This window comes from Thunnus maccoyii, chromosome 4, assembly GCF_910596095.1.
Source record: "Thunnus maccoyii chromosome 4, fThuMac1.1, whole genome shotgun sequence".
Lineage (NCBI taxonomy): Eukaryota > Metazoa > Chordata > Actinopteri > Scombriformes > Scombridae > Thunnus > Thunnus maccoyii.
In genome coordinates this window covers 24007081-24032879 of record NC_056536.1, presented here as the reverse complement: position 1 = coordinate 24032879, position 25799 = coordinate 24007081, and the positions used below count along the sequence as shown (strand labels likewise).

Below are 25799 nucleotides of genomic sequence, written 5' to 3'. Positions count from 1 at the left end.
AAATAATATTAAATCCTATGTATAAGCCCACCTAGCCTTGCATCCCTTCTCCCTTCTACCTAAAATCCGCTTTGCTGAGTCAAGAGCATGCAACAATGCATTTAGGGATTTAGAAGTTTGACACACTGCAAAGTTTAAAGTTTTATTGAGCATACAACGGAGCATGAAGTGAAATGGTTTTAGGGGAGAGAAAACATGCTTCATTGTACGATTTGGTTTCATCCAACAGAATCATTGAATTCAATATTCCGAGAATGTCAGCGGGTTTAAGCACAGACTCAAGCTATTTGTGGCTTTAATATGCTAAAGTACATGAACCAGAGGAGAGCTGCAGCAGCAATATCCAGAATGACACATTCCCTCGGGGAAACTGTTTAAACATTTGGGCATTGCCCAACATCTCTTTCTTCTTTGGTTTTTGTTGTTTTGACTTTGTTTATTCATCCTTGTCTCGAAGCGCCGGCTTCATCCTCTGCTGCCTTAACTTGTTCCCAACAACTGCGATTCCTCAACACAAAAGAATGAAAGAAACTCTCAATGAAAAACACAATCTTTTCATCTTAGGCATGAGTCAATTACCAGAGCAGCATTACTGAACACGCTGCGTTTTTTTTTTTTCTCTCAAGACTGAACCGGAGGATGTATTAATTCTGACATGTTTATTTCCATGGCAAAAGCATTTTGGATTTCCAACAACACCAGCACATTTAGCTTTTTGTTGTCCATGTGTCCACTGGAACACTCCCAGTAACTTATTATGGGTGGATTTTTTAAACAATATTTTGTCAGAATACTGTTGTAGTTTGTGGTCCAGGATTACATAATTTGTGCAGCTCACACATAAAGGCAACAAGAATGTGGGAGACTTATATGTTCATTAGACATTAGTGTTTGATCATCACATCGTACTTTGTGTTGCAGTTCATTTCCGGATCTTGGTAAATAGGTTTTTCATTGTAGGCAAACAGTGCAAAGGAAGTTAAAAGTTGTAATATTTGTGCAAAGATGTAGCTGTAGAACAGATTTCACATCTTTCTTTGAATTGGTTGGAGGGAGAGTTTTTGAGGAAGGAGCAGGTTTTGCAGTTAGTTACATAATTTCACCAGTTTAGTTTTTTTTTTGTATAAAAACCCTAAATAGAGCAGCAAGCTGTTTTATCATTTAAAATTTTACTGAAGTTATGATCCATAGCACGGCATGCAATGTTTTAATTTCTTCACTGTGAAAGAATATCACAGCTACACAGACTAACCTTTCAGCTAATGTGTTATGCAGTCAATCTTTAAATCATAATTGCAGTTTCCGACTTCAGGCATGTTTGAAAAGTTTGAGCGTGAGCCAGCGAGTGTGTGTGTGTGTGTTTGTGTGTGTGTGTGTGTGTGTGTGTGAGAGTCGGCAACCTTGCAGACTGGAAAGATAAAGTGAACTAATGCTTCAGATGAGAACATTAATAACAAGAAGGAAAGAGGGATGCTTTGAGTTTCTGTCATAATGAATATTAATTATCACAGAGACTTGGCTCCAAGAAACCTGACAATAAGACAGATATTTTGTTGTGATTAATACCTCCTCTATTGAAAAACACTTACTCACATGGCTTTCCCTGCTCTTACCCTGGAAGACAGTTGGTGAGGAGAAAGGACCCAGGCTGCTCGTCAGGAGAATTCATATTTTTCTCACATAATATAAATCAATACAGGGCCCGGGGAGCTCCTGCATCCCTAAATAGTCTCATGGAAACTTAGCAAGAGAGGCTCAGCTACCTCAGGTGCTTACCTAATGCCATGTTGCACAGAAACTAAAATGCTATTCAGACACATAAAAGCTGAGAGATTATTAAAGGATTAGGCTAATGGTGCTGTTTTAAAACACTTTAGCTGGTGTCACTTAATTTTAAAAAGTCCAGTGTTGATGCTCAACTTCTGTATCGAGTGACAAAGAGTTCAATGTACACATCTCCTCTGACTATGTGTTCAGTCTCCAGAGGATGAAGCCTACTGACTTTTCCACCACCATGAGGTTGACTTTTGGGTTTGGAGTGAAACATCTCAAAAACTATTGAATAAATTGCCATGAAACTTTGTTGAGATATTGCTTTTTCCCACTGGATGAATTGCAGTAACTTTGGTGACACCTTTACTTTTCCACTAGCACCATTATCAAGTTAAAATTTTAATTTAATACCTGCAAAACATTGCCGTCAGCCTTAGCTGTACTACTTTGTTTTTTGTGCTAATTAGCAAATGTTACAGAGCCACTAGCATATGGCTGTGAACAGTCTTTTTAAACCTAACGTTTATTCAGAAACTTAATACATTTCACACAATCATCAAATAGAAACTTTAGTGGAATTATAAACTTACATTAGACTGTAGAATGGGTTTGAATACTGGACTCTCCAACTAGTGTCTGGCCTTGTAGCTTTGTGTTCTCACTGGCGTAATACCAGCATTACTAAACTGCTATTGTGTTGTTTCCACTAAATTCGCCAAAAAGCATTCAAACCCTTGGAACAGGTAGATTTTGTGATACAGATTTTCCCCACAGTTTCATGCATTCTGCATTGTCACTGTCCTCATTTCCACAGCAGACTCCATGTCCTTCAGGAATAGTTAGATATAGCCTATATGCTAAGCTCAGGGGTTTAGGTTGCAGGTCATTTCCCAGTGGGATCAGCCGGCTCCTGCAGAGGGCTTGTGATAAGAGTGGATATTGGAAGCTATGTAAACCTTGTTAAGCTGCCCTTCCCCTGTGTGCAGGGGGGTAATCCTAAACACCTGGGCTAGTTAACTGGTGGGATTAGGGGCTCCATGAAGGCAAACCTGATCATGCTTCTGGTTAAATCCATTTCCATTCTTATCTTTTCTCTCTTTTCTAATTCGAACTGCAGCAGATACACAACAGTTACTTTTATGCTGAACTATTTTATCTATGCCCATACCAGTTATTAGGGCTCTGAGTACAGTGAACCATGAATATCATTGGTTAGTCTTCCACTTTGACATCCCGCTTTGATTGAAGTTCGTACTGTACATTACCTTTTGAAAACTGGATTATTGTTGTTTTTTAGCTGAATGAAGGCTGCTTGTCAAAAGGCATTTTCAGTATTATTTTGGGTTGATTGATGACTCTAGGGATGGTAATGTCAGTCTGTCAGTTGGTCCAGTAATTTGGTCCAGATTGAAATATTTTAACAACCACTTGATGAATTAGCCTACCATGAAATTTTGTACAGACATTTATGGTGCCGGGGGGATGAATCCTAATGATTTACGTGATCTCCCAACTTTTCCTATAGCACCACCTTCAGGTCAAAATTTCAGTTTGTCCAATGCTTTTTAAATAGCCTCAGAATGAATGACATTCCCATCAGCCTCAGCTTTGTGTTAAGTCGTGCTAATCTTTATCAAATATTAGAATGCTAACATGCTAAACTAAGATTGTGTTAATGTTAATATTACACCTTCTAAACAAACATCTAAGCAATGTCTTAGCATGCTGAGACTATGTAGCATTAAGCATTTAGCTCAAAGCTTTTTTTTGCCTGAAAAATAACGGTGAAATGAGGGGACAGAATGGACCCTAACCTGGGAGGTTGTGGGTCACGTTTAGTACCGTAATACTTGGACCGCCAGGGTGTCCCAAGATGCAATTGTGAAAATTTTCCATTTGTTATTCAGGCTGTTAGAGTTTTCTTGACCTTTTTTTAGGGATACATGTCCAGTTCATCAGGTCACTTCAGCACAATCAGTTAAGTGGGTATTTAGTTTTGATTACAAATGAGGGGTTTTGTACATCATTTAGGAACAAAGGTTCTCCAAATTATCCGCCAGTTTAACCCAGTTTCACCTCACAATCATGGCAGTATGATTTAGTTTTCACAGTTCTTTTTATGTGTCTTTGTATTTGGTGTTTTACTTGGAGTGGTCAAAATCAATTGCATGAAGTTTGACATTGACAAAGTCAGTATTATTTGTGGTATAAATGTGAAACCGTCATCAAGAGTGTTTTAGCTTCATCAACTAACCGTCTCCCCCTTCCTCCCTCCTTTTTCTTCCTTTCTAGATGTGGACGAGTGTGCAGAGGCTCTTGACAACTGCAGCATCGATGCCATCTGCCAGAACACCCTGAAGTCATACAAATGTATCTGCAAGTCAGGCTATAGAGGGGATGGCAAACATTGTGAAGGTAAAAGTCTCACTGAATTAATGGGCTCATTTTCACCTGTGGTTTGAAGGCACAAACTTTTACTCCTGTCTGTGGTAGCATGGGAAGTATTTTATTTTTTTTTTTTACAGTAAATTGAAGTAAAAGCTGCATTTCTCACGTTGATTTGTCTTATCTCTATTAACGTAAGCCCTGAGGCCAATGACAGGCTTGATAAGAGCTTCTGTCTCACTCAACATAACTCATTAGTTTTAAGACTCTCCTGAAGAGGGAGGAGAGATGAGGGAGAGAGCAGCGGACGGACGGTGGAAGGGGAAAGCCAGGTGCAGAGTGCTCCTTTGTGACAAGATGAAATGAAGCAGTAAATTTCCTACACATGTTAGAGGAGAGAATTAAGATAGTGGCTGAAACGGCAGTCAGAAGCCCTGCCAAGCAGTCAGGGATATTTCCACAGCCAGAGGCCTTGTAGACTGTCAGACACGAGTCTGTTTTTCTTGCCTTTTTCAATGTGCCCAAAGCCTCCGGATCATTATATCCCACAATTTTTATTAGTGTTATTACAAAACCATACTTCACAATGTCATTTTTTTTCCTTACTATTATTATTCTTTCATTTACTTGACCGAGTGTTTTTCATGGCCTCCTGCCTGCAGGTCATAAAAGTTTGCTTTATTGAATCTATTGTAAAATATGTGCCAGGTTGGGTTTCCATTGAACTGAAGGTTAGCTGATGGCTCCTCAAGGCTGATATACTTGTAAAGCAAAATTCAAAAGCAAGCATATGTTTTAGTAACTGGCGGTAAGATTTGAGGAGTGTACATGTGGAATGCACCTATTTGTTAAAAGAAGTATGAGGACATAAGCATAAAGACAAAAAACAAATTGTACAGAGTTCACATGCTAGTTGACTGAATCCTCATTACTGCTTTAACATTTCCTTTAACCTGTTTATCGTGACAGTCTGATTCAAATTAGATCTTTAGGTTTTAGTGGTTGATCAAAAGGCTTGGTTTAGTGCAACCATTAGGTAAAGCAAGTCTCTATGAGTTGAAACACAATGTTATCATGAAATAGGACCTCCACTGTTTAATTCCCCATTTCTCATCTTAACCACCTTAAGGCTAAGATGATCTTTTGGGAAACGGGGCCGTAGTCTTGTGAAGATAAGTTTGTCTGAGGAGCTTCAACTGGCAAAATATGATAATAAACCCCCTTAAGAGCACCACCTAAGATACATGTAAACAGGATTTTTGAAGGTCACTTGATTTTAAAAAAGTTTCACTTTATTTTCATTTTAATTTGATTGATTTTGGTAATTACATTTCAATGTAATTCTGCCATCCCAATAGTTTTTCATACTGGCTTTCATTATTATTGGTTTATGTCTTTAAAACATTTGCTATCTTTTTATACTCAACATATAAATAATAATAAATTTTTGTTTTTTTATGTTCTGTTTTGTCGTTTTCTTAAAAAAGAGATAGATTTTTCTTCTCTTATGATTTAAATTAGTGGACAGTGAAAACACCAGAGACAATGACAGTGATGAATGAAGTCTAGGACCTTATCGTTCTATTCCTGGCAAACTCTGTTACATTGTATTTTATCATTTATTAGTATGTTGTCAATAAACCAAAAAAACTCAGCCAAAAATCTATCTCTTTTTTGAACACAGTATATACGCTTGTATAAAAAACAAATTCACATCTTGTAGATATGAAGGGACAATACTGGACATGGAATGTGACAAGCATTGAATCAAAACCAATTCAAAGCTATTGAGGGAGAAACACTTTTGTGTTAACACGCTGTGAGTGTTTCAGTTTTAGAGAGGAGTAGGGAAGTGATGGGCGATTGTGTGCTGTGATCGGGGAATGACAGAAATGTGTGGGAAGTGGAGAAGCAGGGAGCAGTAGAGTGTTCTTTGTTTCAGTCCCATCCCTTTGCTGTCAAGTCCAATTAAGCCCAGAGTAAGGCAGCCTCAAAGAGGAGCTGAACGACCAGGATCATCGGCCCTAAATGGGCCTGTAAGTGCTGAGTGGGTGCGCACTGTTCTCAGTCCACCTTGTCTGGGTCTCCTTAGTACGAGCCCCCTAATCCATCAACATAACCATAACAGACAACTCCACTCAGGCTGTCATACCAATCCGCAATCTCTTTTTATCCCCCTGCCTTTGCTGTCTCATTTATGTGTCACATGTCTTCAGTTTTAGCTCCTAGAACTGATGAACTTTAGGTTTAGATTGATTTTTATCGGTCTGATGGTCAATATTTGTCTTTTATTAAATATCTACCATTCAGTCTGTGATGTCAATAATGTGAGTACTAATTTAATGGAGACTCCTCTATGACAACAGCTACACACACAAGCATAAAATAGTGTAATTTTCCTACCAGCACTCTTTCTGGTAAGCCTTTAAATGTAAAAATGAATCCTTTACTTTTCCGTACACACAGTACCAGTCAAATGTTTGGACACACCTTACCATTCACTTGAATGATAAAGTGTGTCCTGACTGGTACCATATAACTAGCTGCAAATATCACCATTGACTTCATTCTCTGCGTCATGGTAGAAGGTTTCCTGTGTTGGACAAAATGCTGTTTCAGAGACTTTCCCATCCTGCCAGTAATAAAATTCCAAGGGGAAAAAGCAATATCTTGGCATGAAAGTAAATTTTAGGATATTAAATATGGCTTAAAATCTTGGCTATCAGTAATAGGCTTTAAAAACTAAACTATATAAGTGAGGCTCTGGCATAAACCCAAGTTACATCAGAAACAGGTGAACCAACTAATTACCACAGCTGTTGTCTCATTCCTGTTTGCCTCATAAGTGCTCTTATGAATGAAACAAAACAGATCTTTTAATTCCCTGAAATTGTGCACAATAGCCTAATTGCGGTCACATATTTCAAGGCTGCCGCTACATACTCTTAACGGGATCTTGATTACATTGAGTCATTGAAGTATCTGCTCTCAGATCCTTGTGTATCTTCTTTCTGCAGATGTGGATGAGTGTGCAACTGAATACAACGGTGGCTGCGTCCACGACTGCATCAACATCCCAGGAAATTACAGGTGCACATGCTATGATGGCTTCCGCTTGGCACATGATGGGCACAATTGTCTAGGTGAGTGTGTGTGTGTGTGTGTGTGTTAAACTGTTTTTCTAGACTTTCAGTAGCTAACTTGTCCTTTTCTTCATTATGCAGTAAAACGTTGTTATATAAGGGGCTTTTTTTTTCAGGAGAACGTATACATTAACCTGCATGCATCAGATTTCACACTCAGCTTGACATAACCCATGTGGTTGCATAAATTCTTGGCTCTGCATGTCTGATGTCACATCATATATGCTAATTTATGTTTGGGGGCTGAATTGAGCTCTTCTTAGACTGATGCGTGAGATATTATCTATTTCCTCATTTCACATAGCACGTAGCCTCCAAATGTGTTTTCACAAAAGGAAACAGGGTGTCTTATTTTAATTAGTCGGATGAAAAGAGGTGAATTTAAAATGAAACAAATAATAAAAAAAAAAAAAATCTCATTTTCAACAAAGAAGAAGAAATCTCAAGGTGGCCCAGAAGCATCAAACTTCCCACTCTACTTCCTCAACAAATCAATTACAACACCTAATTAAATGGATTCGACAACCCAAACACAATAACTCATGGATAGATTTAGAACATTCCCAATCCTACTCCAATAAATTAAAAAAACTCAACCTCATCAAAAACACAGTAATCTTTATAACTCTGACAGCCTGGTGGAAAACTAACAAAATCACTAAATCATCCTGTAAGTGCACCCCAATTTGGCACAACCCTGACTTCCTGCCTGGCAACACTCCCATTCACTTTCCCACATGGCAACACAAAGGATCACTCACCTTCATCACCTATTTGAAAATAAGCCATAACTTTCATCTAAATGGGAAAATTACCCGTCTATCCCTCCCAACCCCGACATCTGGACACAAATCTGTGTTACTCTCTATGACAAGTAACACAAGTTTACAACTTATACAGTATAAAACTATCCATAGAACTCACATCACTCAACAAAAAATGCTAAAAATGGTTTTAACTGACACAGACACTTGTTCAAAATACACTTTATGTACCACTGACGATTACTTTCATGCAACCTGGACATGCCAACCAGTTCAATCCTTTTGGGTAGCAGTCACGAAAAAACTTTCCTGTATATTTGGTTGCAGAATCCCACCATCTTCATCCCTCTGCCCGCTCAGAGATATCACACAAAACAACCCCTCAACTGAATACAGAAACCCGTTGCTCAAATTTGTAACTGTTGCCAAGAAAATGGTTCTGCTAAACTTGGAATTCAAAGCAATCATTACACATCAACCACTGGACCAATCTTCTCATAGAATTCATCTCAATAGAGAAAATGACAGCCTCTCACAAAGGCAATATATCAGCCTTCAATAAAACCTAGAATTTCTTACTCTTCTCAGTTGAAACCCTATCATACCTGAGGGCCGAGTCTACGCGCATCTCCACAAATCCATAAAAAGTATTAAAGGACTATAAAAAATAGATAGATAAATACGAGAGGGGAGGAAAGGAGGAGAGGAAAAAAAGGCAGGCAAACTAGCAAATTAAAGTATATTAGTAATATTACTAGTATTGTTGTTTTTGTTATGGTTATTATTAATAGCGTTGGTAGTAGTGATAGTAGCAGTGGTGATGGTTTTATTATTATTACTATCAATGACATTGTCATTGTTATCATTATTATCAATACTACTGTTTGTATAATTATTGAGATGATATGTGTAATCTTTTTTCTGTTATTTATTTTTATAACAATATTAATACTATATTATTATGTCACTGTTGCTATTACCAGTACTATGACTGCTATCATTGATTGTTACTAACATCCTCAGTGTTGTGATGTTATTATAATGTTTCTATTGTTACTATTGTTTATCATGATTGTTGCTGTTGCTGCTATCATCATCCTCATTTTGATGATATTGGTTTTATTAGTTATTATTATTGCTATTGTCATTATTACAGTTGTTATTATTGCTATTGTTATTATTATTATTATTATTATTATTATTATTATTATTAAAGACCTAATCCCAATCTTTACCTAAAGCAGCAATGATTATAATTAAAGATAGTGTATCATTATCTCATTATTGGTCCATAGTTGCTAGTGTTATTATCGTAATGGTGACGATGATGGCAATAATTATTATTATTATTATTGCTGTTGTTTAGTGATGATAACATTATCATCATCACAAATGCTATTACTGGCTATTATGGATACTAATATTGGTGGGATGAAGATGATGACGGGATTATTACTATTAAACAATACTATTATTAATATTGCACAATTTTGATAATGAATTATGATGTTGATCAGTATTATTATCATTATATAGATTATTATTGGTAGGACAATATGGATGCTGGTGACAATATTATGATTACTATTATGCTTAAAAATATTACACTGATTATCCCCAATAGTACAATGATGTTGATTTTTATACAGATGATTATTACTATTATTGTTAGTACACATGTTGATAAGATGTCAACGATGATATTGATGAGATTTATTTTTGTTTGTTTTGTTTTGCTGTCTTGCTTTGCTTTGTTTGTTTGTTTGATATTATTATTATTGAATAATGAATGAATCTGATAAGAATTATTTTCATTTACTACCAGACAACTCGCACAACAGACCTTCACTTTCAGGCCATAAACTGCACCGAACGTGCTGAATCAACAACCCATTTATTTAACAATCTCTTTCTTTCTTTCTTTCTTTCTTTCTTTCTTTCTTTCTTTCTTTCTTTCTTTCTTTCTTCTTAATAATTTACTTATTTTATTTACAAACTGTTTTGCATTATTTATTTATTTTATATCATTTTTCATTTTCTAAAACCAAAAGACAGCTCTGCATGACGGGAACATCTCATACTGGGCCCAGGTGGCTGAGGGGGCTCATTGATCCTGACTGGTTTGGACAGTTTGGTGTCTGTGGGCCTGATCCCCATTTAACCGCCCTTCAAATAGGAAGATGCTCCTCATATTCAAATGAACAGACCCCTCCTGTAGGAGTTGAAGGCAGTCACCCTCCTACAGGTCAGCGAGTGACCTAAAGCAGGAGAGTGTAATGAGAACAAGGAATCGGGAGGAGGAGAGAAAGGGGAGTTTAATAACTTAGACATAAATACAAATACAAAATAAATAAATAATACAATTCTGCCCTGGCCCAGCTGTCCTGACCCATCCTGGTTTCACCCTGGCACCCCTTTGTCCTTGAGACCCAATCAGAGATGCCCCCCAACAGCACTGTAGCCTCCTCCTTCTTCTTCTTCTTCTTCTTCTTCTTCTACTTCTTCTTCTTTTTCTTTGTCATCTTGTTGTTGTTGTTGTTGTTCTTCTTCTTCTTCTTCTTCTTCTTAATATCCTCACACACACACACACACATCTAGTAATAAGCCAATATTTTATTTAGATATTGTTTTTTTTCATGTTGTTGTTTTATTTGGGTTATTGTCTCTTTCTGTTGCTTCTCCCGTTTGTTCTGTCCAGTGTCATATATGTTTTTTTTGTTATCACTCATCTTGCACAAAAAAAAAAAGAATAAAAACAGGGCAAATTTATAAAGAGCTTGACTCTGAGCTGGGAGCTCTGAGTGAGCCGTTAGCCGAAAGTACTTTCCCATGGTTTAATATTTCACCAGTGTGCCATTCATATTAGCCTCACAGAGAACGTATTACACTTAAAAGGTTATGAAATGAAGGAAAAAAAAAAAAAACAGCTCTTCCTGCTGCTGGGAGCTGCTAAACATAGACATCATCCACCCATCCACCCCCTTTTTTCTGTCATTCTGTCTTGCTCCTTCTCCCAAATCCACCCAACTTACATTCCTTTGTTTTGTTTTGAAACCCCCAAGTCAAAACCCTGCTGCTCCTCAGAAATCATCTCCCTCTTGGTTACAAGTTCAGCATGATGCAAACTCGGCTTACCCGGCTTTGGAAGCTGCTGTGAGTTTGTTGTAGAGGAAAGTAACTGGCGACTTGCTATAGAGGATCTCAGATTGAGGTGAAGTGATGACAGAAAAACTTATCAGTACTTAACAATGATTCTCTGTGAAAGGGCCTTTACATGCGGGCACACAAAGCAACACACTCATATCAATCCCACATTCACTTGATGAACTGCATGTAATGCTGGGATTACGGTACGCTGGAATGGAAAACACTCGCATCTTTAGATCGATAATAAACCTGTTCTGACTTGACAATGCCCTCAATGTCTCAGGTTCTCTCTTTCTTTCACTCTTACCGTATTTCTGTCTTTTTCCTCTTCCCTTTCCTTCACTCTCTCCTCTCTTTTTTTTTTACTCATACACTTGTATCTACAGTGTAAAACGGGGCTATTTTCCAAGCCATTTAGCAACAGCGTTCAGTAGTGCGTGGATCATTTGCTGTGCCGCGGATCAGCTCCTGCCTTGCGTGCAGGTGTGTAATTGCAATATATGCTTGTGTGGCTGCTGCTGTTGCATCAAACAGAGCTGCATCCATCGATCTCTTTGATATAATTTGTCATCGTGAAACACACACGATCAAACACGGTGGGAGCTCCAAGTTTTTTCTTCTTCTGCCATGTTTTATTTTTCCCGCAAATGACCTGCATGCAGAAGGGCGGAGACTTAACGGGAAGGCTCGAGATTCTCCGAAATACTCTTATATTCCTGTGAAGATATCGATCTAATTATTAAATGAGTAAATGTTTTTAATCTCAGCATAGCAAACATGGCATAAAGACACACTGAATGGTATGTATGTGGCTGTCAAGTACAAATCCACCTCTTGCCTTGAGACATGAAAGGACTCTAAAGACTTCTTTTTCTAGAGAATTTAACTCACTCTAATGCCCCTGCTCTGCTCTGCTAAGGGAATAATCCTCAGCACAAACACAAGAGAGGAAAGGAAGAGGTATAGCCGAGGTTTCATGTTAAGGCCCCAGCTTCCTCTTCCAGGTTTAAGCTCCTTTTTGGCCCCTGAGAAAAGATTAGTCTCATTGGCCCTGGAGTGGAGAGCCTAAGCAGCTGGTTCCCAGACGAGGTCAGACCCTCAGAGCCCTTATAGACCAGATGTGCCCGAGGCTGCAGAGGAGGAGACATCCACTTGATCCTCAAAAGTTCACACCGAGTTTAGAGTCTGAGATCCTGAAGGTGCTTCTCATTGGATTTACCCCATGTTGTTCTTTGACAAAGCTCCAGCAATTTTGTATTATTTCCTCTGTTTTTCATGATTTCTGCAGAGTCGAAACTCGCAGTTGTGTGTATATAACTTCCTGTTTTCAGTCCCCTAAGGCTTGGTTCTTGTCAGTAGGCATGGGTCTGTCTGACTGTCAGCTCAGGGACACGAGTTCGGCCAGAGTACACGCATCCCTGTCGATGTATTCTTTGTTTGCTCACCGCCGCACGTGCCACACGACTCCTTGTAATTGGATGTGTTGGCAGCATAATGACACTGGGCGGTGGCAGAAGGCGGCGGAGCATGAAGCAGAACGCTGCCTCGTGCGCCTCACCGGGGACGCTCTGGTTTCTGAGGTCTCTCCCCTGTCTGCCCTAAACCCCACAAAGATGTCAGGAAGTCAGCTAAGTGGAAGCAATGCAATATCACAGCACGCTGCTCCTGTCTGTGTGGAGTGAGATGTCACTCACTGTATAATTTACCTCACAGTGAGCTATTGTACCCACTCAAAACTCACACTGAAGAGAGGTAGTGAAGCATATAAGAACCCGATTACATCTTTTATAACTGTCATGACTATTATGTTGCTGAGGTGAGGGAGGGGCGGTAGTTAATCACCACACCTCTTTCATGGCAAAGCTGTAAAGGATTTTTAGAGTCTTAGGAAAAACAGAGGAATCAATGTCAATTTAATCCAAAACACACATCCTCTTTACAATGAAAACCAGATGCAGGAAGGCTATTAGTTCCCCACTGTAGCACCACCGTCCCCACATTTATGACCTACGTGTTTTGGTTGAGGTCCTTCAGAAACCTAAATATCCTCTTATCATTGCTAGTACGTTAAACTCTCTCAAGTAGCTTAATATCATAAACATCTGCACAAATACTCCCCGTCCGCGCAACCACAAATCGCAACATTTCGATTCTATCTGGAACTAAAAGACACAAATAACGATATTTCTTTTGTTCCCATAAAAAATGGTAATGCCACAATCGCATGCAGCCGTGAGCGTGACTCACTGGGAGAAACAAAGACGAGCTTGAAATAGACATTACAGATGTTCAACAGAGTGCCACCATGCTGTAAAGGATAAGCTTTTGTCAGTACATTGTTTACTTATATTCGTCATTCTCTGCTCCGTCAGTCAAGACATTTTGCTCCATGTTGCCAGAGAACTGATTCGAGGCTCCACACACACAGCTTAACAGGCCATGTTCCTTTGATTTCTATTGACCAACACTGATTTGGTTTGTATTGATTCAGCAGAGCTCAATTCCCTGTGTAATCTATAGGGAAATGAATGCCCTTTTACTTTAACCTTCCCCAAAGACGTAACATGATCTATAACACAAAAGCAATGTCATTACAGCTTTGAAATGGGGTTTTCAAAGAACAGCTTTGAAGAAGAAACTAAGAAAAGGTCACGTCAGTTGACACTGTTTAGTTTTTTGCTAATGGTTGCAATTTTATAGTGACGTTGTTTTGTTTTGCCAATCGCATTGCAAATGTCCCTCAGATTCTTTGATAGGAAAGATTTACCTGTCATCTACCATAAAGTCTCTGAGTTGTCTCCTGGCTGAACCTGTATTCCAGGTCTTGTAATCCTTGGGGATCATGTTGCAAGGGTGGCTAATCAAACAGGAGGTTCCAGGCCTGATGTATTATTGACCAGGTTCTGATGGAAAAAGTAGTCATCAAAGAGCGTTACACTGATACGCTCTGCAGCCTTTGCTGTGCTCTTAAATGCATTCCCTTTAAGTGCATTGGCCACTCTTCCAAGGCATTGATGATAACTTCTACACCTCTTCACTTTTGCAGAAAACATTTGATTCTAGCCTGGATGAGGTGCCTTTAATTACCACCTTTAAAGGATAGTCTCACAGTTTTTCGAGTCAGTCTGAAAACAACAGCCAGGTGCCATTGGCTCATTGAAACAGGTTTTGCTCGCTGTAATCATTCCTCCTGTTCCTACTGACCGTTAGAAGATCCCCTCCAAATGCACTTACGATGTAAGTGATGGGGGACAAAATCCACAGCCCCTGTTTTGAGCAAAAAATGTATTTAAACGTTTATATGAAGATAATATGAGGCCTCACCCATCTGAGTTAGTCAAATAGAGTGGATATCTCCCACAGTTAGTCTTTTTAGTAAAAATTCCCTCTTTGTGTCATGATTTGTGTGTGTTTCCCTTTTGAGCTGCAGTGGAAGGATGGTAACAAAAAGAGGGAATTTGGCACTAAAACACAGCAACTAAGATTGAATTGATTTGATAATATGGACTGCTGAAGCCTCATATTAGCTTCAAATAAACATTTGAATACATTTTTTTACGGAAAGAGGGCTGTGGATTTTGTCCACCATCACTTACATTGAAAGTGCATCATGAAGGAATCTCTCTATGGCCAGTATGAACAGGAGGAATGATTACAGCAAAACAAAACAAAACAAAACAAAACAAAAAAACATGTTCGTTTGGGCATCTGAATGTTGTTAAGACACACTTGGAAAAACTGTGAACCTATCCTTTAACTCCTGAATATGTAGGTATGAGTCAGGGCGATGATGATCTGGTTAACCCCTCTCCCATCATACCCAGAGGGGTTCAGGAAAGTACAGACACTGTCGGGGCTTAGCACTAACCCTCCTCACTTCCCTACTGCAGATGCAAATACCCCGCTCTCTCCCCAGTGAGCAGTCACTTTGCTTTTGTTGTGACATGCACGGATTGGGTTTCCACAGTTCAGAGGAGAGGAGCTGGAGTGATGAGTTAAAGGACGGATTTGAGATTGGTGCATTAGCCGGCTCCTGAAGTCTATATCAACACACTCTCTCTGTCTTCTCTCAGGATTGTTCAGTCCCATCCACCATGAAATGAACAATTCCAGCTGAGCTCCACTGGCAGCAGGGCTTTAGGGGAAACTCAAGCCTGAGATTGGGCTTAGGGATGTAAGCATCGAGCAGACTGGGAGCCATCAGACGTCAGTGCAAGGCCTCTTGTCTCCTTGGCATAAGGCTGTCCACCCAAACACTTATCCTGGGGTTTTGTTTTTAAAATACTTCCAGACTTGTTTTGGAGGAATGGAGAAATGCCATTTCACATGATCGTAGCTCATAGTTTTTCATCTAGGAAAAAACTCAGCAAGAGATTGGACATGGAATCGAAGTCTGTGCTTATTTACCAAAACGGTTACCTGGGAAACGGGCCCAAAGTCGAAAAAATCTGAGTTCAATCAAAGCTGTATTAGTTTGTTTATGTAATAGCATAAAAATCAACCCTCACTGCTGATTTAAGAATGAAATGCTACAGTAAACAGAGATTTTATTCATGTTTGCTTAGCAGATGTGAATCAGTTAGCTGTATTAGACACAGTGGGCCAGGCGGATTGGAAGCGCTGGAGCTAATAAATTGTTCAAAGCTAGTATCTTCATACATCAACCTCCAGTTTGCAATAGTCAGACACATTTCTATGATTTAAGAGTGTGTTCTGTAGATGAAAGATCAGGACTTCATGCAACATATCAATTCATACAACCTCAGCTGACATGTGTAAGACTAAAGCTGAATGTTGTTAACAAAAAGTCTGTTTCATCGTCTGTGTTCTGAGTTGTCCTCTCAAGCCGGGTTCAAACCTGGCGCTGTAGTCACTGTTCAGTGAAGTGGGTGAAGAAATGTGCTGTGTCATTGAACTCTAGAGGCGACAGAGAAAAAAAAAAAGCAAATGCTGTTTAAAATAAGAAAGGATCTTGTTCTAATTGGAGCTCTCTGTGTATGTGCCACCCCTTCCTCGCTGATGCTCAGCGAAGCCAAACTGGTGCCTGTTCATCTGCACATGGCTCCGATTTGCTGCCTTATTAAAGAGTGTTTGCCTCCTCAAGTCCTGTAAATGAAATGCCCAAAGAGGCCAGTGTCCGTCCACTCACCTCCTTGTCTCTGGTCTGTCTAGACCGCAGAGACAGTTCTGTCTGTTCCAGACACAAGCCAAGCAGTGGGATGGATGCATGGACAGCTTTGATGACAGACAGCAGTAGTTTTTCACTCGCTCCCCCTGCAAAAAAACTCTGGGTCAGTAATAAATGCCCCCTAAGTCGCTGAACCTTTTTTTTTTTTTTTTTTTAAAAAAAAAGGTTCAGCGAAAGAGTTTCTCCAAAATAAGGGTTCAGGAGTTTCTGTAAGGCAACCACCATGTTTACATGGCTCTAAAGCTCTGCGCAAGGCCAAATGTTATATATACAGTCAAGGCTATCTGAGAAACCAGCGGACATGGCCTCCGCAAACACAACCAATCTCTTAATCTCTCTCCATTTGAACCTTCCTTTTCCCTTCGTCTCCTCGAGTGAAGCAGGGATAGAGCAGAGACATGTATCATTTTTCAGAAGTGAGGCAGCCCTTTTAACTTGATTAAGACATTTTTTTCCATCCTCTCAAGAGAATTTAAAAAAAATGTTTTAAGTCCAAATAACATGAGCACTTCTCCTGGCCATGCCAGAACCCCTTTCCGCTTGGAAATATTTGCTTTGGACGCCAGCCTTGCCCAGCACACAACACAGGCAATTATGGGAGCTATTTAAACAGGAGAGATCTACTGACAGGCGACGCCTCATTTGGAGGGATGAAGGTATCAGGAAATGAAACCTTCATTGATGCGCTGAGGGTATGGAAAGAGAATTCCCCCAGGCCTTCTGAGGCTGGTTGCGTATCTTGTAGGCATTTTGTGTATGCGTTGAGGACTGTTGTATTTGTGTAGCCTTAACATGTTTGAAATTTTGGGGTCCGTGTGTGTGAAAGAGAAAGAAAGAGAGACACCTTATGCATGTGTTAGAATGTTTTCCTCTAGGAGTTGTGGAGTTTGACTTGTTTAGTGCCTGCTAACAGTTTATCTGCAAAGGTGCAGCTGTAGGTTGCTGGCAGGTCTTCTCTCTGTTTGCTGCCACTTTGATGACGGAGAGATGAGACCGTGAGGTCAACACCAAGGCAACCACACAGTTGAATGAAAGGCTGCCCAGCTATTTTTTTTTTTAAGTTGTCCTCCTTTTACCCTGACTTAAAGTCTAAATGTTAACTTTTCGCTGCTTCACCTGCAGAGTGATGTTTTTCCCATCGACCTCAACTGACGTGACAAGTTGTTTTTAGAGGAAAGAGACAGTTTGGGTGATGGAATGTGAGAACAGGACAGCGGACTTGGCAAGCCGACGAGGGTCATGGCTGCTACCTGCCACTGACCTACTTATCAACCCTTGAGGTTTCTGTCTAGTCAGGTGCCACTTTGTGCATTGTATGTGTGTGTTTGTACATTCTGTGCATCCACATGTCTCTGCATTTCTGTGTGGAAAAAGAAGAGGACAGAGTGAAGTGTAATTTCTAACTCTGCTGGGCTGAGAATTCCCCAGAAAGGAAACTTAATCTAGAGGCCTTCTCAGACTGGACAAATAGACAGTAAATTAGTTTCGCATGACGGTTTATTAAAAAAAAAGCCTTGTGTATACAGCAGATTATTGATGCATCGAGCAGAGGGATGGATAAGGTTCCAGTGTGGTCGGGGGGAAGAGAGAATATGGAGTGTCACCTCCAGAGCCACAGTGCAGTCACGCACAGGCTAGGCTGGGGCCGCTAAGCTCTGCAGCCGCCAGACATATAAAAGCAGCAAAAATGATACAAGATCTTTCATTTGGGAAATAAACAAATATAGAAAAAGATTTATAGATGTTCCTCTGCTGTTCATTTATTCGTTTTGTGGAGTGACAGAATAACATGGGGGGGGGGGGAAGTTTTGTGCCATTTGGACAGAACAGCTGGAAGTGCGTAATTCATTATCAGTGGAAATGAAGTCAGCAACTCTCATTTGTGGTCAGTTTTCCTTTTCTTGCCCTGTGGCAGAGGGAGGCCCCAGGCGACACCTTGGTAAATGCTCTTCCTTTGTGTGCACTTGAGGTGGATTCACATGGTTGCTTGTTACCCTCCTTCCCCCCCGCCCCCCTCATGTCTCATACTCTCTCCTCTTTCCATCTCTACTTTTCCTCTCCCTCTCCCTCCTCCTCATCCTCCCCACCTCCTTCCCCTCTCTCTCTCTCTCTCTCTCTCCCTGCATTCCTCCCGTCATGGGGCTGACAGACACTCGTCATCAGCAGGTACTCTGGCCCAGGTGGATCAGGTTTCCCACTTGCCAGGGGATTGTGCTGCATGTGCATTTTTATGGCTTAGCGCTGCACAGTTGGAGGTTTTCAGTGCAACTCTGGTGTGCTGCCATGTCAGATAACCATTAAGACAGACACGGCCTCCACAGACGGCAGACAAACTCCTCCGGCTTTTCATAATATCCAAAGACATTTTTTATGTGCCTTGTGTTTCTCTTTTGTATGACATTTGCACTTAAAGCACAGCTTCTCTGGTTGTTTTACCTTGATTGTGGAAGTGAATAGTTCCTCACTTTTGAAAAATATTGTTGTATTTTTTATGAATTTATTTATTAAAAAACATTAATTTATGCCATGAGCACTTTTAGAAACTAAATGTTTTAAGTCAGATGAAAAAAATTGTAGTAGAGCAAATTTCTGCTTATGTCCTAATTTGTATTTAATTTTCAATATGTTTGAAGTGTTGAAAGTCATGAAGTTTAGTAGAGATATTCATGATTCCCTCAGGATGAATTATAATAACTTCGGTGATCTTTTAACTTTCCATCCATCCATCACGCAGGTCAAAATTTCTATTTGTCATTCTTTGGTTCGTGACCAAATACCTGCAAAACTAATAACATTTCCATTAACCTCAGCTGTACTTTTTGTTCATGCTAATAGGGAAATGTTAACATGCTAACACACTAAAGTCACAGGTAAGGTAAACATTATACCTGCTAAACATCAGCATGACAGCACTGGCCTTGTAAGCATTAGCATTTAGCTGAAAGAACTGCTTTGGCTGAGTACAGCCTAGAGCTGCTGCTGCTGCTTCTTGTTATAAATTACAGTGGCATATCATCAAAAATCAATACATAAATTTAAAATGCAGTGATAACTCCCTGTGCTGTGTCACAACTAAAATAGCTGCTGGTTTGGAACAGCCTAAAAAGAATAACTTTTGCTCTACTGACTGACTGGCTGACTAACATTTTACTGAAGTAATTATCTAAGTGCATATTATATGTATATGTGTCATCTCTGTTTGATTTTGATTTACAGCTAGTTGTCAATTTACTGCGTTACGATTTGATCCAAGACAACATTCCAACAAACATTAATCTGTGTAGCATTTGTTCTGTCTTGAAGTGCTTTTTATTAATTATGTTTTGCGTGTCTGTCTCCCGGCAGATGTGGATGAATGCTCAGAAGGCAATGGTGGATGCCAACAGATTTGTGTCAACATGATGGGCAGCTATGAATGTCGCTGCAGAGAAGGATTCCTCCTGAGTGACAACCAGCATACCTGTATCCAAAGGCCTAAAGGTTATTCACACACTCTCTCTCTCTCTCTCTCTCTCTCACTCACTCACTCACTCACTCACTCACTCACACACACACACTGATGATTTATGAAAAACAGAAGGACACATGTTGCTCAGTCGTTGTGCATTTGACTTCAGGCTGGATATTATGTGGCAAAAGCTCATTGTGTTACGTAATATTTGGATAATGATGATGATGCAGTTAATTCTTTATGTAACATGCAAATGTTGAGCTACTTTTGAATAGTATGATGAGTGAACAGATTTAAACTGAGAATGGGATTAGATCTAACAGGCCTAAATGAAAGGTGAGCAAAGGTAAGTGTCTCCAGTCTGAATGTAGAAAAAAAAAGAAGAACTGGGATAAATCTCTTTTTGTTTTTCTCCTACCCTTTCAAATTGAAACAATCTAGTGCTTGGCAGTATTTTAGGGTATTGGAGGTATGAGAGTGGTCTGCAGGGTACTGTGAGTAGAGAAAACAATTAAAGGTGTAGCCTGGGGCAGACACACCTCTTGTTTATAGAGCATTCCTGTGGGATGGAGACGTTGACAGGAGAAGGTACAGAGCCTAGGCTTACTTCTCAGACACAGGAGCACTGCAAGGATGCATATATTCATAATGTCATAGCTGTATTCAAAGCAAAGTGAGCTGTCAGGAAAATATCCCTATTTAGCAAACAGTGTGATTGAAACAACATCACGGTGATTCTAGTTTGTAACAGATACACTCAAGATTGTTAAAATCACAAAAAAAAATATATTTTATGTGATAAAGATCCATTTCTCAGCTTTAACAGATTTTTTGCTGAAAGTTGTATTTTTTTAAATGAACTATACTACAGATGTTGTATGTATCACTAAATCGACAGAAGGTAAGCGTTTGTTGTATTTTTGTGGCATTGGTACAATGGTATCTAAATGTCATAAAAATTACGCCATTTTGGACCATTTAACATAATTAACAAAATCTGCTAAAAGTGCTGTTTTTAGTCTGTTTCATTTGGACTGTTGTAATTTAATTTCAGGTTTCAGCCTTTTCATTGTGCCAAAGACATTTTGATGAAAGTGTAAAGACAAAATTTCTTCGATAATGATGGTAGTACAACAGCTAATGTGCACATTTTTCATTTTTCCAAAAGAGAATAAAACTGTTTGTGGACATATTTGTGGAAAACTAAGCTTCAGGCCTGTCTGGGCGTTTCTCATGGCAGCGGTTGACTGACAACTGAGACTCGGCGTTGCTAGGAGATGCACTGTCAACTTCTATAGTGAGCTACTGACTGTCATAATCATACATCCTGCAAACTTGGATACAGGGCATTTTTACCCCTTTTTCAACAACCCCGTAGCTATTAACTGTATCTTTAACATTAAATATGCAAGGTAGGCTAACTAGCTGCCACTTAGAAAAGTAGAAACTACTGTAGTTACCCTAGCTTGCTAATGTTAGCACTGATGAGACGAGACATTAGGCCTACTTTTCATTCACGTTCATCACACATTAAAGGAGGAGTTGCAAGCTAGTGTTAGCCTTCCCTTTTTTTGGGTGATAGCAAATAGCAAAACTGTGAAACTATTTCTATAACCTCCAGACTTCACACTGTTTGGATCATGACACAGAGTAACGTACAGAGTAGCACAGTAATGTAGGGACTGTTCAAATCACAGATGGGACTAATGCCATGTTTGTGTCATATTGGAGTTACCATAAATACAAGTTCTCTCAATGTTGTAACTACGACTGGGAAAGTGGAATTTTTCTGAAACGTCCAATATATCCGACTTGGCACTTAATAATATGGAAGTACCTGAAAACCAAGCAAACATGGACTCATGTCAGCCAAAGTCCATTGTTCAGTGTAATTAAACCAAAATATAATGGATATAATGAAATTTTGCTAATACACCATATTTTAAACCCTCATACAACCAACTTAGTTATCATACAGCTTTCCTGAATTGTTAGATAACATGAACACACATAAGTCTTTAACATGGGAATCTTTCAGAGCCTTTTTACATTTCACACATTTTACATAGTGTTAAATCAACATAAGCATCGGCTAATAACGTCGGCGTGTGGCTGTCGGAATTGGTGTGATATTAGTGCTCGCCCACACAGATGTTCAGTGTCTGCTGGAACCAAATATTCATGTCCCTGGAGAACAGTAAAGCAGGGGTTACTATCACTGCAGAACAATAAATAAAATGTAATTTTCTTCTTTTTGGTCATTACAGTTTTGTCCAAATAAGAGCACAAGTCCAAACAAACACCACTGATTTCTTAGTGGATGAATTTTCTTTCGTTCAACTTTAAAAGCAGACACTGCTGGAGATGTAGGTCATTGGGATTTTGACTCCAAAGAATAAATATCCTTGATTTCTTTCCCAGAGCTGTTCTGTGTTGTGGTGTTGTTTGTCACACTTAACATGTTGCACATCTTACAATGCCTCTGTTCTTTGTTTGGTAGATTTTTTTCACAGCTCTGAAAAGCAACATCAGAGAAAATGAACCGCTATTATCACTATCACAAAACACATCTATTCAAGGAGTAGTTTTCCAGCTGTCTACAGATTCCTCAGCTCCACTACAGTTTGGGCTTGAGACCGTGTTGTAGATCTCTCGTTTCCTGGGGCTTGCAGCAGCGCTTCTTCTTCAGAGTATCTCTTCATCTGTGCCCTCCTCTTCTCTCCTCTGTCTTTTGTATGATTTTTAAAAAAAATATTTATCCTTTATTTAACCAGGAAGTCCCTTGAGATTGAAATCTCTTTTCTCAGGGACACCTGGCCCAGACAGCACACCAGTTACAGTGTAAATAGAAATAAAACACAACAGATAGGGAATACAAACATCAAACACACAAGGAAAAGACTAAATCCAGCTCAAATAAGGCAGTTGCATCTCTCAGTTATATGGACTTTTAACATGGCTTTAAATTTTTCCAAGGGGACTAGATTATTAGGATGTAAAATGCTCTGCAGATTATTCCAAGTCCAGGGAGCATAGTAGAAGGCCTTTTTTTCCCAGTTCAGTGCAAACCCTTGGAACCTGGTAATGAAGCCACCTGGTGGAGCGAAGCTGAAGACTGCTGGAGATCTGCGTCAGGAGGTTACATATATAAGAGGGGAGTTTACCCAGCATGGCCTTGCACACAAAAATATACAAAAGAAGTTGTCTACAGAGACTTAGTGACAGCCAGTCTACCAAATAATGAAGCATACAATGATGAGTGCGGTAACCAGAGTAGGTTATAAATCGTAGAGCACTGTGGTACACAGAATCTAAAAGGTGGAGTGAACAAGAGGCAGCATGCATGTAGACAACATCACCATAGTCCAAACACTTAAAAAGGTGGCCTGCACAATTTTTTTCCTGGCTAACATGTTAAAGCAAGCCTTGTTTCGAAAAGAAAAACCTATCCTTAGTTTCAGCTTCTTCCAAGATTTTCAATGTGTACTTTGAAAGAAAGTTTCTCATCCAACCAGATACCTAAATACTTATAAGAGGACACTTTTTTCGATTGAGTCCCACTTAGAGTGTAGAGATTTGTTTTACCGGGGGGATTGGGAACGAGCCCTAAAAAAAATTAATGAATTTACTTTTCTTTGTATTAAGAACTAACTTGAGCTCATGTAGTGAGACTTCAAGCTGATGAAATGCTATCTGAAGCTCATTAATGGCTTGGCTCATAGAAGGGGCAACTGAGTACACTGCTGTTTGCAAGTCTTTCATAATGTTGTTTATAGATATAGAAAATAAAATAGGAGCTAAAATCGAACCTTGGGGGACACCCTTGGAAATCTCTAAAAAGTCTGATTTAAGACCATCTGTAAAAACACACTGTGTGTGCTCTGTGAGATAATTCTTCAGCCATTTTATAGCTGTGCCCCCTATTCCAATATCACTTAATCTATTTCGCAATACTTCATGGTCTAGAGAGTCAAATGCAGTTGACAGGTCAACAAATAAAGCAGCATAGTGTTGCTTTTTGTCCAGGGTATTGACAATATCATTTAATACCAGCATAGCTGCTGTAACAATGCTGTGCCCTGCTCTGAAATCTGACTGTAAATCTTTTCTGTAAAATGTCATGATCTGCTAGAAATTGTTTCAATCACCAGTTTACTTGAGCTTCCAACAATTTAGCAAGAATAGAGAGCTTGGAAATTGGGCAATAATTGTTAAGATCTGAAGGATCTCCACCCTTTAATAAGGGAAGCACATAGGCTGCCTTCCATAATTTTGGGATCGAATTTGTCTGTAGACTGCAATTAAAGATGTATGCTATAGGCTTAGCAATAATTTCAGCTCTAACCTTTAATAGGAAGGGCTCTAGGTTGTCTGGTTCCAGAGACTTTTTTTGGATCAATAGCTTTAAGAGCAATACAGATAGTCTCTTTTCAAAACAGGCGTCTTATGAACCAGCTCGAGGTGTCACAGTGCTGATTTAGACTCATTGAAAATACAGCCAGCTGATACAAATGCTTATTAAAGAGCCCAACTATATCATTTTTGTTCTTAATTTCAATTGAGTTTGATAACTTGCTTGAGCTGGGAGTCATTAGATGTTCCTAAGTCCCCTGGATGGTGAAAGGAGGATCTTGGAAGTCTGGTTTATGAGATCAGTCTGGCCTAGTGAACTGTCAATGTTTACATTTCATAAACACAGTGTTATTTGAGTGGAGTGAAAAGCTGGATCATGTGTTTCAAAGCACTACGACGATATCAGTGCTGTCAGGAGCAGAGTATGAGCACCCGGGCTCCCCTGTCTCTCTTTCACTTGCTCTTCCTCTCTTCTTTCTTCCTTGATAAATGCTCTCAGTTCGTGTCACACTAATCTTCCATTTTCATATTAATTTTGACTTTATTGCTTCCAGATGAGACCCACTGGATCAAGAGATTAAAGCTGCCATAAATCTACAAACTTCCTTCACTCACCAGATAGCCACCCTGTCATTGTTTCATTATTTTTGAAAGCCTAACAGACAGAACTACTCATCTGCTTATTATTACTGCTCTTATTACGACAGTGTGTGTCGAAAAGAAAATGGAAGTGGTGAGGAAGTGGTTTCGGCAAGTTATTGGACAATAACCCTGCAGAATTGTTGCAAATATCACTACCCTCGCATGCTGAAAAATTATGCACAAGTGGCTCATGAAAAAAATCATTGAGAAAATTAAAACTGATCTAATCTCCCAGCCAAGTCTGTTTAAATGCATCCCTCCATCCATTCTGCTAGGCTTCCTCTTAAATAGGAGAGCCTGCGGTGCAGTTTGCTCATGAGCTTTATTGTTCTCATTAAAAAGACATCAGTTTTCCATTTCTTTCATTAATGGGTCAGGTGTTCCCTGGGCAAGTTCTGCGAGTCTTTCTGGGGACAGTGGAGAGCTGGTCACTGCAGTGCCTGGCGCTACCAGTCTGTTTCCCCTGCTGGTAGCGAGCCCTTGTTAGCAGTGAGCCTGTGCCAATTAGGCAGCAGGGGTCTGCCAGCCTCTCAGCTAATGACAAGGCTGCTGCTGGCCTGTCTCTTATTAGACCTGCCCCTGCCCCCCTGAACAGGAATAACTTCGGCCAAATGAAGGCTCCATCGTCTAGCTGGCCAAAATGTAACAGTTCATTTATTCTCCCCAAACATTTCTCCCAGTAAAGAAATAAAGCCTTTGAAAGGCCAGCCAGGGTGCTTAGTGGTTGATAGGAATGCCATTTAGGTCAAAAAGGGTTCCACTGCTTTGCGTTTGATTTATTGTCTCTTTTATATAGGAGGATAACATGAAAACTACAACACACATACTATATGTGCGTGAGACAGGATCCAGCACATTGGAATTCTGGAATTTCAGACTCCATCAACCCACACATCCATAATTTTAGTCCTGTACATTTCTGAATATCCGGTAGGGCAATTACCTAAAGTGTG

General features: G+C 39.6%; 1 protein-coding gene across 2 annotated transcripts in view; it reads left to right on the top strand.

The window, feature by feature from the left end:
• scube3 (signal peptide, CUB domain, EGF-like 3) overlaps positions 1-25799 on the top strand; it is a 72728-nt gene that overhangs the window by 11257 nt on the left and 35672 nt on the right. For both annotated transcript variants that reach the window (XM_042407838.1, XM_042407837.1), the window contains exons 2-4: positions 4066-4188; positions 7176-7301; positions 19746-19880. In XM_042407838.1, coding sequence (XP_042263772.1) covers positions 4066-4188; positions 7176-7301; positions 19746-19880 — 384 coding nt within the window. The remainder of the gene's footprint in view (positions 1-4065; positions 4189-7175; positions 7302-19745; positions 19881-25799) is intronic.